The sequence below is a fragment of the Embiotoca jacksoni genome, unplaced genomic scaffold (genome assembly GCF_022577435.1).
Source record: "Embiotoca jacksoni isolate LCO1_2020_lvr unplaced genomic scaffold, fEmbJac1.0.p SCAF_28, whole genome shotgun sequence".
In the NCBI taxonomy this organism is placed as follows: Eukaryota; Metazoa; Chordata; class Actinopteri; family Embiotocidae; genus Embiotoca; species Embiotoca jacksoni.
The window spans coordinates 3811759-3826308 of record NW_027185379.1 but is presented as its reverse complement, the minus strand read 5'-3'; the positions used below and the strand labels follow the sequence as shown (position 1 = coordinate 3826308).

Below are 14550 nucleotides of genomic sequence, written 5' to 3'. Positions count from 1 at the left end.
AAACGCCCTTACATCAAAGTTATAATGTTTACTTTTACAGACTCAAAACATATACGCATGGCTTGCATCACAGGAAGTATGAAGCTGTCATCTCTTCCCCTTTATTTCATCTCTCAGTGCAGAGGAAATAAAAGTGAAGAGACAGAGGGCAGAATTGCATCTCCCTCTCAGTAGTGCAGTCGCCCGACGAGGACTCTTTCTCTCCATGTGGAATGTGGAGCCTGTGGAGAGGGAGCGTAGGAGGACAGGATCTGAAACAGATAGAGTCTAGGAAATGGAACAGATATATTTAAAACATTCTGTAGCGCTCGCATCAAGCGGATGTCGGAACGAGTGCACAAAACACTGATATAAATTGTAGTGTAATGATAGTGTAGTAAATAAGCTATGGAACCGAGGCACATACTAATCCATGCTCTCTATGCAGATCTGACAGAATGAGATGTAAAACTGAATCATCCATTCAAAAGTTACATTGATTTTAAATCTGTGTTCAGAAAGAGGTCGAGATAGCTGTGGATCGTTCGCTGTGTCCGAAACGTTACCCGTCATATGAGTCGACAAATATTCAGTGATTTCTACAAGTGTTTGGCCTTTTCCAGCATATTATCCAGTGATGAAAACCTTTCAAAATGAGCAACTGGAGGTATTTTGTGTTTTACTCGGATGTGTTGTTTTTTTTCTTGAAGAAGAAGAGATACCCATGCAACTTAGCTGCAGCTTTGGTAAAAACATAATGTTGTGGATTTCTTTTTGACGAATCACATAAAGTGCTTGAGCTCAGGTGTACGGTACAAATGAAACTTGCAAAAACACACATGCTCACCGGCTCCACTGAGGCTTTAAAAATGTAAGGCCAGTTCCATAAAACTCTTCATGTCGTAAGATATAAAACATGGACCCCAGACAGTGGTATTACTGTGAATTCCTTGGCCTTTCAACTCGTATCTGTTCTTCACTGTAGCCGATAATAAAACTACTGAAAACGTCAATATTTTCAAAGTCTTAGCCTTTATTGGAAATCTTGAAGTTTATTTGAATTTGATTTTTAGATGTACACAAAAGTTTTTTTAATTTGTTTTCATAAACCCGTATTTGTTTGTTCTCATTAAATACAATATCTGCCTTGTTGTGCATATTGCTTTTTATCCGCACTTCAATCCAGAACAACAACGCAGCCTTTCAGCAACGACTAAACAATTTAGTTAAGGCAGTAAAGTAGTTTGTATTAAGATTCTCTGATTCCAGGATGAAACTATGAGTCTGAAAAATTATTTTTGTCCTATTATTAACCAGGCAAGTATATTTTCAGGAATATTGTGTCACCGCGGGCAATTCATAGGCACCCCGGAGTGAGTTCAGGACTGTGCATCCGAGTTGAACCCCAGTGTAGCGCGTTCAGGGGCGGCCTCCGTTGGTGACAGCAGGCAGGTCTTCATCAGCCTCCAGTGAGGTCACGAAAGCTCTGCAATGCACTTTACTGAGTGTAATTAGTGCACTCTGAGGCGGTTTCAACTCAGTGATTGAACAAGAGGACCCGGGAGACTGGTGATTGTTGGCTTCTCCTGGCAGTGTTCCCGAAGAGCTTGAAAGCAAAACATGAAATAAAACTGCTGTGATACTGAGAAGCCAATGAAAGTAGCTTTTCACAGACTGCTGCAGCTTAAATGCGTAGATGCTAGCTGATGTAGCGTTATTGTATTGTGACACTGCACAGACAACATTATTTTCCTTGATTAGTATCAATTATATCAAGTGAATCTTGGTTGCAAATGAACATTTAACAAAATTTAGGAGGCAAATTCAACTCAATTCACAGCTTGTTAAAACTAAACTGTACATCTTCATTTCTATTTTGTGGTAGTTTTGGAGGTTTTCGTAATTTTGTGTATGATAACACGAAGACCAACACAAGAGTCTGCTGAAGATTAGTTCAATATCCTTTTGATCATATAATAGTAATTTATGGTGAAAAACCAGTTCGGTTTTATTTTTATGGTGAAATTTAAACGTAAACTCAAAGTATGTCCAATTTCCCCTGTACCAAGAATGGTTTGTATTAATTCAATTTACGCATTCAACCGCCTCCGAAAGGCTAAATAACAACACCACGACTTTTCTGTGTCAAAATCTAAGAATACATTTACAAATCTTGCTGAAAGTGGCGCCACTCGGCGGCTCAACGGCTGATTCTTTTTCAGCATTGAAAGGTTCTTTGGACTGGTTTTTTTTGGACCTTCTAGCCAAAGTCAAAATTTCGAAATTGCACTCATTATTATTGCAAAAATCAGCAGCCAAGGAGTCTGAATCTGTCTGCGTCGAGCTCGTCTTTGTGCCTGTGCTTACGTTGCTAAGCACAGGCTAATTCTATTTCTAAAATATTTAAATTAAAAAACAAAATTTTACATCATCATAATGAGATGGTGTGTTTAGTAACTGTTGTCTGTAATAAGTTGAAAACAAATTATTTTTTTTCACTTAAACTAGTTGGAGTGCAATTTTTAGGCCTTTCAGTAATGCTCATACCACAGTTTGTAAATCAGTGACGTAAAGAAAGAATTTCAGCTTCTCACACCAAGAAACAAATGAAAGACCAAGAGACCAAATTTCAATCCTTCAGTAGGTGATGATGGACTTCGTATCGACGTTACCCTGCACGTGTCTTTCTTCTTTTAAATTTCAGGTCACTCATGATTTTTAAAGGACCTTTCTCTTTGTTCATACAGTGGTCACGGGTGAGCACATGAAGAGGTTGGTAATGAGTCTGCCTCGACACCACCGCTCACTCCTGTAATAGTGACGAATGGCGACTCTTCTCTCAGCAGCGCTTTTAATACAACAGTGTCTCCATGTCGGCGGGCCATCACTCATGAGACGATCGCTTTCCATGTCAGCACATTTTCTCCTTCATGTCATAGCTCTTCATTTCTTGTTATTTATAACCATATTATTTTTTTCTGCGAGGACTAAATTGCATTGTGGTTAAAGCTGAGTTCAGTCCTCTGCCTTGCATTGTTGCCGCCCTACGACAGTTGATGTTGGTCATTTGCGTGTAGAAATCAGCGTGGTTTATTTGGTCTACTCGACCCGGCCCAGACATGCCAATCAGAACATCAGCCGGTCTGCTGAGGTTTCTGTCATTTACGCTGAGCATAATGATGGTTTACAGAATTACAGTTTTAAGTTTCACTCATTCTGCTTTGATTTCTGACCGCTGGCTGGCTTTTGCCTTTAACATTACACAGAATTCATTTCCGAGCCGCTCAGACTTCTTCCCTCCGCCTGATGAAAGCACTCCAGATATGAGACAGAGCAGGAAGCAGACTTTTTTCTCGGTAGTAGTGTTGACAACAGTCAAATGTGACCTCTTCAAGACAAGGTACATGTTCCTCAGGGAGGGAGAGGCGAATTAAGAACTGTGCTGAAAGGAAACATGTCAGACGGGTGTCAGCCACCTCCCATTTCTTGATCTGTATTCTTCCTTTCCTTTCCACACACAGACTTCTCCTCTGCTTATTTCCTACGTTGGACTTCAGAAAGACCAACTCGCATAAACGTTTTGAGCAGCTGCGTGGCAGGCCCACGTTGGAGATGTGCTGATTTAAGCTGATAAATGTGTTGCTAGACCTCTTTGTTTTTCAGGATGTATGAGCACATCTTTTTCAGTGAGCGAGCTCCACTACATCCATATGATGAAGTCCTGGTGTTAGCAGCCTCCTAATTGCGCTGTCTGTTCAGTCTCACTCTTGTCAAGCCTCCAAAAGGAGCAAATGATATCTCTAATCTACTATGAGCTGGAGATGTATCCTCCGACTCAGCTGTTGGTCTTTTAAGAGACAGTGTTTCATTGTTGACCTTGTCTAAAAATAAAAGCTGAAACACCTCTGATGTTCAACCACTCGAAATGTGTTCAGTGAACGAACACGTAGCCTGACACTCTTTCATACGCTATGGCAAGTACATTAGTGTGCATTTCATATCAGGTTCATCCTGCATCGTTGTGTATTTCATGCTGAGACTCTCTATGCTTTATTTAGCTTTTTATATGTATATATATATATTTTTTTTTTTTTTTTTGCTAAAATACTCCTTTACAAGTAAAAGTTCCGAATGAAAAATTTTACCTACTTTAAGGGAAAGTATTTCAATATGAGCAGTGGTTTATATATTATGATATAGGGCATCATTAGATGATCTATCTTAAGCATCCATGTGTTAGCAGCATGTTACTGCAGTAGCTGATGCAGGTGGAGCCAGTTTGAACTACTTTATATCCAATTTAAAAAAAAAAACCACAAAAAACGGGAAAACAGATAAATCTGAAGGTTTGTCAGATTATTACTGAGAGGAAAGAATAAAAAAAACAAAGATCAAAGATTCACAAATCTGTTTTCAGTTTTTAGAGTTTTCCTCTAATCTTAGATTTTTGGTGAAACCATGTGAGGAGTTTCGAGGGAAAAACCACTGTTTGGTAGAACTCAGCTATCTGAAATATGACCCCAGCTACAATGTTTGGAAAACACCGGATTAAACTGTAACAATGTGTTGTAATTTAAAAGCTTGTTATATTAACTATTGTGTTAAATATTTCCGTGAAAATCAACTAAAGCTGTCAAATAAAGGTAGTGGAGTAAAAAGTGCAATATTTTCCTTTGAACTGTGGAGTGGAAGTATAACGTTACTTTTAATGGAAATACTCAAGTAAAGTATAAGTACTTTGAAATTGGACTTCAGTACAGTACTTGAGTGAATGTGCTTAGTTACCTTCCATCACTAGAACCTGGCCCCTGGAGTAGACCATTGGCAGGTAGTTCAGCAGAGTTATCAATACTGAGCATTAGAGGCCAAAGAACAACACTTAGTGTTCTCTCTTCCCATATTTGTTTTGACAGGCTCGGAGGAGGATGAGGTGGTCAAGTCCAAAACGGTCTTCCGTGGCCCGACTGTTGCCAGTCAGAACCCTGAGACAGAACTGCTGCTGGAGGGAGACGATGATGTCGTCAGCCTGCTGCAGGAGAAGGAGATGGACAACCTGGGTGGTAAGTCAGCGCACCGGCACTCCTATTAACCCCCAGTCAAGATCACCTCTGCGGCATCAACGCCTGTCTTTTATCTGTCTTCATCCTGGTAGCTGGCGTCATTAATGTGTGATTAATATCAGTGCAACAAATGATTTGGATCAGTGTGGAGTCATTTCTTACGCTTATTAAATTACACTGGTAACAGGAGAACTGGAAGGGAACACTTTGAAATATTTTGCATTTTGGCATCAGAATCTATTTTTATGACGTATTTGTGGTCAGGGTTTATTGGTTGGCTTCTGTAGTTCACCTTCAATGCAGATCTGGAGTCAAAGACTTTCTCTCAGTGTTCTGATCTGGTCGGCTTTGCTTAAGTTCAACAGTTGCACACTGTTTCAATCTGATAAGCCTCCTCTCCTTTTTGTTTGGGTCTCTTTAGCTCTGTTGCTTCCATGCATGTTTATGTCCAAAGGCAAGTCTTCTAAACTGTCAACTAACACTAGAAATATGATCAATCCAGATGTGTCGCTATTTTTCAAGCAATTAGTAATTAAAGGTGCGGCTTGGTAATGTTTAACTTTACAATATGTTTAACTTGTCATTCAACCTAAATATGTTCCATCAATACTGACAAAGCATTAATATGTAGTAAAAACGCTGCTGTCTGATGTCTATAGTGTCAGTCAATACACTCAAATAAATCCGTAATAAAGTGTCACATAAGACAGCTCATAACACAACTCTTTTCATCCTGATACTGACCTTTTAAAATCATAATAACACAATCAAATACACATATTTTCCATAAATATTTTAACATAATTAATGAATTGTTTGAGTGTTAGAAATTAGTCGATCTAACTTGGTATTAATGTTTTTCACAAATATAATCCATTCCATGGAAAATGTGAAATATGGTATTACTTTTCCCAATTATACAAATATTATTTGTTAAACAGTATTTTAGCTGAACCTGGAAAGACTATGCAAATAAAACTGCATATAATATATATCTTCTGCATGGAAGAGGGCAGACAACATCTTCATTATCCTGCACTCAAACTAACCCTTGTTTTAAAATCATTTGACCCTTACCAGTAAAGGAAAGGCCAAGACAACATTAAAACTTCAACCATCTTGGATTTATTTCACCCCTGTGATTGCGTTTGGATTTTTATGCAGTATCTTTACCCAGTTTGTTGGACACGATTCGGTGAATAGTGTAACTTACTGCCAAGCTGACGGTTGCCCAAACCTTCTGTAATTTATCCGACTTCAGGCTCTGTGTGTTAATCTGCTTGTCACATAACTGTCAGGGCTTTAACAGGTAAGTTATCCAGAGTTTACTTGAGTTTTGAGTGAAGAGAAAATCCTACAATAAAGTCAAATCTTCACCGGACACCTCGTGCAAATAATTGGTGGTACACATTAGCAGAGTCTGTCAAGGGTTTTAATTCCCCCCCCCCCAAAATAGGCTTTGATATTAGAATATAAAGTTATACTTACACCTGACAGTCCCTCCTACAATCCAGTGACAAAGAAAATAAAGCAGTAAAGAAGTGAACGTATCAGTTTCTCTGCTTGTGGTGAGAGCCAATCAGTCTTTGTTGTTCCTGGATGCTGTTTTATTTTGTATTATTGGCTACTTGAGATCATGTGAAGGAACATTCACTGCTTCAGTTCTTTATATACATTTTAGGCAGCTGACGTGTGTATTAAAAGATGTGTTTAAACGATATCTGATCTTGAGGTTTTCCTATTGTCAGAGAATTGACTAAAACTATCTGGATTGTCATCAAAACTAACAAAACTGAACAGGAAAATTGGAAGGTGGTCTCATTATAATGTTATAGATCGTGTTACTGCGACCTACAATTAAAGTTATTCACAGTCAATGAGGCAAACTTAGTTCTTCAAACTAGGCGGTTTATTTGATGTGTCACAGGTTTTATTGCCTTCAGTTGACATTTGTAATGTTGCCGAAATGTCTTTGTGGGATTCGGGCTGTTACTGAAAAGCATGTCAGTAACAAATATCAATGAATTTATGTAATGGATTCTTTCCAGGTAGAAACTATGATCGAAAATGTATGTAAAAAAAAAAAAAAAGAAAGGGAAAAAAGATGGTGCAGAACCCTCAAGACCAGACATTTAGATAAACATCTGTGTTTCATAGTTGTACATGTCCCAGTAGTTATGGCCCAGTATATGAAGCTCAGTCTGAAGCAGTGAAATCCCCTCTAAGATCCAACAGATGAATCTCGGGGGAGGAGACTAACCCCTCCTTCTTGTCGGAGGGCCAGCAGGCAGCCAAACACTCCATGTCTGTCAGATGAACACGACGTGGGCTGATCTAAAGAGAAAGTCAACGGCTAGCAAACAAACTGAATGTTTTCTCCCCACAGAACTAATAATGACCTCGTACTGAACAGAAACGCTGACGTTGAATATTTGTGATACGTTTATGATGTGTGAGCTTGCAGGCAGTTACAGACTATTTTTTTTTTGTACATGTTGAATCAAAGTTGAGTTCACGTTTTGACCGATAGGGGATCTCCCTCACACTGTAACATCCGGGTAATGTTTTCACCAGGATTCACTGTCTGTGTTTGCCCTGTATCTAATCTCAGGCATGAACAGCCTTAATGAGAGATCTGGGACAAGATCCCTGTCAACAACAGTGCTCCTCCTGCCAGCCGCTGGGTCAGTGCTGGCTGCTGCTGCCAAGGGGGCGGCGCCTGCGCTCATGGGCTCAGGCAGTAGTGGTTACTGAACCTATGATTAGTTTTGCTCCCCCACAAACACTGGGAATGCTGCCTGTGCTTGGGCTGGCATTTAAACAAACCATTCTGATTCTGCATGCACGCATTGTAGCCAAAAAAAAAAAGAAAGAAAGAAAGGCATGTGAGAGGAGGGAACAGAGGAGTCTGACTTCTCACGTCAAAGAGGAGTCTGTAGATTTGACTGGTCTGCTGGCATACCGGAAGCATGTCAGTATACCATAAAGTGTGGTTTAGCAGCCACAACCATTTTGTTTTGCCTTAATCTAGCCTCCTTGTATCCATTTAAAGTCCCCACTCAGAGTGCCGAGCCAAGGAGTGATGACATGTTTATAAAAGAGGGAAACCGACACAACATTTGTGAAACTGTAATCTCAGAAGAAATGAGAGGAAGACAAGGTGTTGCTCTGATTTTTGTTGTTCCACAGTGTGTTATTTTATTTCAAAGGTCTGCAAATCCTTTCTAGATATAAACATTTGTGTCTGACCGTATATCTACTAAAAGTCATTTTTCTAAGTAAACGATACTGCCCACCCACTTCCCCTTGTATTCCTCTCCTGAAGTAAAATATAAAAACACTAATCAAACACTGCTTTCCAGTATTGTGGGCAATAATATACCCATCTTCTCCGCAGTTCTCCCAAACTCCCACCACACTGAAATTAGACTTTTCATCACCTCATTAAATCAGCCTGTCATCTGAAAAATATTTGCATTTTTATGAAAAGAAAGAATCAAACAGGCGTTTGTGTTCCAGGCCGTGTTCTCTACACAGGCCCTCATCCGGTGTAACTCATCCTCTGTAACTTGCCCTTAATTTCATTATTCTCGTGTAAACATTTTAATGCTATATAGCCTAATTATGGAAGGATCCCTGAGGGGATTACTGCCTAATCCTCTTCCTGCCCATGAGCAATGGATCCTGTGGCTTAATGCTTCAGGCTGGAGCATCTCTCTCACTGTGTGCGGAGCCAGTCAGGGGCTCCAGCCCTACAAGTGGTATGGTTTGTAAGAAGTGGATTGGCTTTTAATTTATAAGAACTGGAGTGAACATAAACACAGTCTACTTTTATTTGATCTGAAACGGTTTGCACCAGAACATAGTCCAACTTGAAGAATAATTAAATGTTATTGTTATTATTATTATTATTTTGTATTAATATTATTGCTATTTTTGCATAAATACTTGCAATGCTATTGATTTTCTCTCTCTCTCTCTCTCTCTCTCTCTCTCTCTCTCTCTATCTTCTATTGTTTAATAAATGCACTAAAGGTTATCAGACATGCAGAAAAAACAGGCTGAGGTTACTGGTTACTCATATGGAGCTTGTAAGCAACGTGTAGCGTCTGCGCTGATAGCATCAGCAGATAAAGATCACCGTTAATGGACTCGAGCAACACTGAGAGAGAGAAAGAAAAAAAAAAAAAAAACATCCAAGGAGGGCGGTTTAACTGTGCAGCCTGCAAGAGCGATGAAGGGGCGCTCAGGGAGTTGAGACCGAAATCCACTTGTATTCCTGTAACACTATCGGCCATAATTGGCCGAGGAACGCAGATTAAGATTGATGAGACATTAAAGTGGCTCTTTGGAGTTTAAGGGATCGATAAATATCCTGATTTGGAGAGCTTTCGTTCGAGGGCAGACAAATCACTGTAACGATACTCCACAGCGACACGGATCTGAGAACATGGAGGATGAAGCAGGGAGGAGGGGGAGGGAGGGAGGAGACTGAAATAAAGATGTGATCACTATCAGCTGACCAGGGTCACAAACCCACCTTCACATTCTGCACAATGATTTGGACTTGAAAACAAGCTTTAGTATTTAAGTTTTATTGTGGACCCATACTCGAAGGAGTCTTTATAGTGAGCCTATATGATGTGAATGATCTGTAGGCATAATAGCCATTTTAAAGCAGTCTTAACTAAATAGTTTCAATTCATATTTTATCCCTGTACAGTAAATACAATCTAATGGTATGACCATGTGAGGGAAATAAGGAATTATTTTATTTCGCTTAATTAAAACAAAATCCTTAATAGTGGCGAATGTGTGCGTTATAATCCGATCAGATCGTAACACCTCTTTGTATAATCCGCGTATCGCTGCTTCACAAACTGCTATTCGGCCTATGTTTTTATTGCACCTCTATAAACCCGATGAAGCCACTGTAACCTATTTTGCGGGCATGGACGTGCAACGAAAACGAAACAGCAACGAAAAAAGGGCGTTCAAACATTGTCGTTTTGTTGCGCCTAAATATGACCAAAAATGTAGAGTTTCCCAGGGCCGTCATGATCCGTAATTTTTGACTGAACTGCAATAATGCATTTCAAAATTCCCTTGTCTTTTTAAACACAACACAAGCCCGCAGCAGTCTGCGAACAGGCCGCTGGCGTGATGGAAACCACTGCTGCGCATTGATCAGTTTTACAGCATTAACCTTAGCTTCGCTTTATTTAACATAAATAGGTTATTCTATTTTTCTTTTGCACCTATTAAGCTTGTGGCCGCCCTCTCTGCTCTCTGCAGGCCCAGTGGTCCTGAGCAGCCCGGCCCAGCTCGTTGCCCCCGTCCTGGTGGCCCGGGGGACTCTGTCCATCACCACCACTGAAATCTACTTTGAGGTGGACGAGGATGACCCTGCCTTCAAAAGGGTCGACTCAAAGGTAAGTAACCTGCAAGCAAGTGTGCAGCTCAAGTTTAAGGCGGGCAGTTGGGTTTCCGACAAGTTTCACTGTTTTGTTTTTTTTGTTTTGTTTTTTTTTCCACACACGGACAGGTTTATTTACTATAAAACACAATCATTGGTACATCATGAAAAAGCGAGGATTTACACGCTTGTAAAAGAGAACCCTGCGCTTTTTCACACTGTCTTTATTTCTGTTATGTTCATATTTTTGTTTGTTTTAATCTGCTGTATTATTTGTACATTTTTAAAGAAAGTTGCGTGATCATTTTCCGAGACCTGCTCTTCCTGCAGGATCAGCTATCAAACAGTTATGAAAAGTAGAAATTATACGACGTTAACAGGTTATCCACCTCATGTTAAAACAAATTACGCGAGCTTTTTGGTACAGGGGGTTGTGTTTAAAAAAAAAAAATACCCAAACTGTTCTGCAGTTAGAGATCCGTTTAAATGTTGTATAAAAGTTGTTTTAGTTTTTTTTCCTATTTTTTTAACGTGTCAAAATGTAGAAAACCTTCAAGAGCCTGAGACCCCGGAATTAAAGATTCCACTATACTATTATTGCACTGCCTACTTCACTGTCAAATACACATTTAATAAAACCATAATGGGACACAAATATAAAACAGCTCGTTTTATTAGCTCTTTAAATTAGATCAAAGACAGAAATAAAAAAAATCAGATCACAGATGTTATAATCCAGTGTATTTCAAGTGCATTTTTTCCAATTAAACTGTAATATATATATACTATATATATATATATATATATATATATGTTCTCATTTTCTTTTTTTTTTTAATCATGTAGGCCTAAGCATGGTAGAGAAAAAACAACAACTCAAAAATGTTCGACTACTTTTAAATAATAATTCAAGTAAATTGATGGAATGTTTTCAATGTATAACAAATGTCTGTACGCCTTTACCATCAAAATGTAAACTTTAAAAAATTAGAAAATGTCCATCGAAACAGGTGAATCAGACTACCACCAATGCAAGTATAAATTAATAATGTTTCTACCAGATAAAGAAAAAGTTCAGAAGTAGATTTAAACAGGTGGATCCTATTTACGTGTCACAGAACAACATTCACAATTTCAGACCACTTGAATCACAATCTATGAATGTATTTACAGTATAAAATGTACAGATGTATGTTTTTATTTTTCCAAAGTTTGTCACTGGGCTTTATTTTAAAGCATCTGATAGGATTTAGGCAGCCGTGTGGCACGGGGAGGAAAGGAGACCACTGGTGTGAGGTGACCTCTCGGATTCATTGTGGCCAATAATTTAAAACTTGCTCCTAAATATTGACACCACCAAAAGGTGCAGGGGGATACCGGCAAACTAAATTGTTTAAAAAAAAAATAATAATAATCTTGAAACAGGCTAGGCCAAAACATATTCAACAACAGGGGACAGTCACGTTTCACAAGACTTTGCAAATTGGCTGGCAATATTTTCTCGGTCCGTTTATGAGCTCGTTAGGCCTCTAACACAATTTTTTTTTTTAAGACGAGGTGAACTAACATTTTTTTTTTATTTTTTTTTTTTACCTCAGAGTTTCTCCAAGCTTTTGGGGTTGGTCAGTATTTCTCTTGCCAGTCGCCAAGTCTGTTTGGCTGCGTTCTCTAGAGCAGAGTGAGGTTTTCCTTGAAACAGGTCTAAATTAGGGAGGAAATAATGCGGGCACCTTCTGCACTGCAAACACGAAATAAGCTGCAATAGTATCCCGTTCAGGCGGTCGCCGAGGCAGTTCTCGTCCCAGTCCGACTCCCTGGGATGCTTCTCACACTCGTAGGAAACCAAAGTTTTCATGTGGTAGTTGTTCAGAGGTTGTCCGGGCAGTTCGAGGTGACGGTCTCGCAACGCTTTGAGGACCGACAAGCATTTCTTCCTGCATCCACCCAGCAGCAGCCGGTTCTCGGCCTCGGCGAACTGCAAGACCCAGGCGTCGCTCTCTGCTGAGCTCTGCTTTCCGTTCAGGGAGTAGCACTCTTTGGATAAAAGATTGAAACCTTCCGCTTTGACTTCTGCCACTCTGTTAGGTCCCGGCCAGGGGATGTGAGGCAGAGGCCAGTGCGCAGCGCTTCGTGGCCAGATGCCAGTGCACTTGAAAGCCGGCGTGATTTGCACCACATATCTGTCTCTAATACGCAGCTTCACTTCGCTCGTGTCAGCGACCATTTTGACAACATCTCTGTAGCTGCATTTATCTACTGCCTGCGCCACCAGTGTCTGAAATCTCGACCGGATCTTGCGCGCAGAGAGGTAACCGGAGGCTGTGATGAATTCAACCCAGAGAGACATGCTTCTCTTGCGGCCGTCGCTGAGCTTGAGGACGGCGCAGCCCGGGAGAGACCCGTCATCCACAAAGTTGAATACTCCCATCTGGTTCAGATAGAGCACAACCTCGAACTCGGTGGGCGAAATGACCTCCAGTCCCTCGAAACGATTATCCATCTCGCTGAGAGAGCTGATGAAGCGGGGCTCCTGCACCTCGACCTCCTTCAGGACATCCGAAACCACCTTGCACACCTCCCGGATGGTCTTGGAGATGGCTGCCTTTCGAGACTGACATTTCTCGTTGTAGTATTTGTTGAGGTGATACACCAACTTTGCCTGAGCGGCTATCATATTAGGGCAGAGATCCGGGTTATACACCGGAGTCTCGCAGTAAGCCGAGGGATCCAACGCGGCTGTTTGTACGGGAGCCAATTTTAGAGAAGAAAGAAAGCTATCTAAAAAGAAAAAAAAAAAGTCGATTTAAAAACCAACTATTCAAAGCTGTGCTCAGAGCACATGCGTAACAATCATATCACAACATTCACAGATGTTGTGCCGGAAACTGCATTGAAGGGCTCGAAGCGAGTCCTCGAAATGATCAGGACGGCGTGATTAAAAGTCCATTTCAGCCTCGTTCAGTAGCCGAGAAAAACGCCCGTTTCGTTCTTCCCCGATCACTGTGCCAGTTAGGAGTCCGCGTAATTACGCAGAGTGGAGTGTGCCCTCCTGACGCAGACGCCCGGTGTTGCTGTGTTTTACAACGGGGACACACACACACACACACACGCACACTCTTTATTATAAGGGAGGAGTTGAAACCAAGATGTCCAATCGCTGTCCAATGCGTCACCGCAGTTTATCGAAAACAAATTCATCCCCGGGTGTTATATACAAGTAAAAGTACAGGTACTAGTAGTGTATCGAGGAGCGGAAGTACACCTACGCATTTGGGGAGAAGGAAAAAATAATTTTCACTACGTTACGTTGCTTTTTTTCTTGGACCGTATCTTCTGCTTTTTTAGTCCGCTATATTGAATCATATATGAAACAGTAGGTGGGTTTAGAATTGTTTAGTTTTTATGCATTCTGATAATAAAACAATTCCATTTGCTATATTATTTAAACCTTTTCTTTTTCTGCAGCTAATTTCTTAAACACAAGGCACAATCGATACATTGAAAGGCATTTTTATTTCATTATGTTTTTGTACATTTTGTTTTGAAATAATATTTTGATATAATAAAAATGATCTAGTTGATCAATTAGACCTTTCAGATCAATTAAATGTATTGATCAGTCTGATGAGGTATTACTTTTATTTCTGAAAGATTAAAAAGTTAGGGTGCCATTTATGTTTAGCATCGTGTTTATATGTGCAACATAGAGTATAATGTATGTGATTAATAAGAGTTCATATCTAAAGTTTATAGATCCAGCTTGAGTGTTAAAGTGCAAATTGAGAAGGTCTATTTGTTTTGCAGTTTGTTTGATATTGCATATTGTGATCAGTGAGCAACAATGTTACAAGTCAGCAATTTCCAGACATTTAATTAACGTATATTGTAAAAGCACCACAAATATATAGGCCTTGATGTAAGTGTTGTAAACTTGACATTTATGACTTTCTTTTTTTCTTTTTTTTCTTTTTTATAAAAACAGCATTATTGTATTTACTAAACAAGATCGAAATGATTTGTTTTCAAATACCCAACAGAAGAAGATTGTATAAATGAGTGAATGTGTCGATATATGTATTATTTAAGTCTTAAATT

At 39.8% G+C, this 14550-nt stretch overlaps 2 protein-coding genes across 2 annotated transcripts in view; one reads left to right on the top strand and one right to left on the bottom strand.

Annotated features, from left to right (window-relative positions):
* The window catches only part of nbeab (neurobeachin b), a 185019-nt gene that overhangs the window by 117426 nt on the left and 53043 nt on the right, over positions 1-14550 (top strand). Inside the window, exons 39-40 of the mRNA XM_069161250.1 lie at positions 4893-5039; positions 10335-10471. Of these exons, the coding sequence (XP_069017351.1) occupies positions 4893-5039; positions 10335-10471 (284 nt within the window). The remainder of the gene's footprint in view (positions 1-4892; positions 5040-10334; positions 10472-14550) is intronic.
* Positions 11111-13757, bottom strand: mab21l1 (mab-21-like 1). Its single transcript, XM_069161248.1, has one exon. The coding sequence runs from the start codon at positions 13127-13129 to the stop codon at positions 12050-12052; it is 1080 nt and encodes a 359-aa protein (XP_069017349.1). The 5' UTR covers positions 13130-13757; the 3' UTR covers positions 11111-12049.

Bases quoted from the DNA above. Each gene is read 5' to 3' on its own strand.
- mab21l1 (XM_069161248.1), bottom strand. From the start codon at position 13,129: ATGATAGCCGCTCAGGCAAAGTTGGTGTATCACCTCAACAAATACTAC.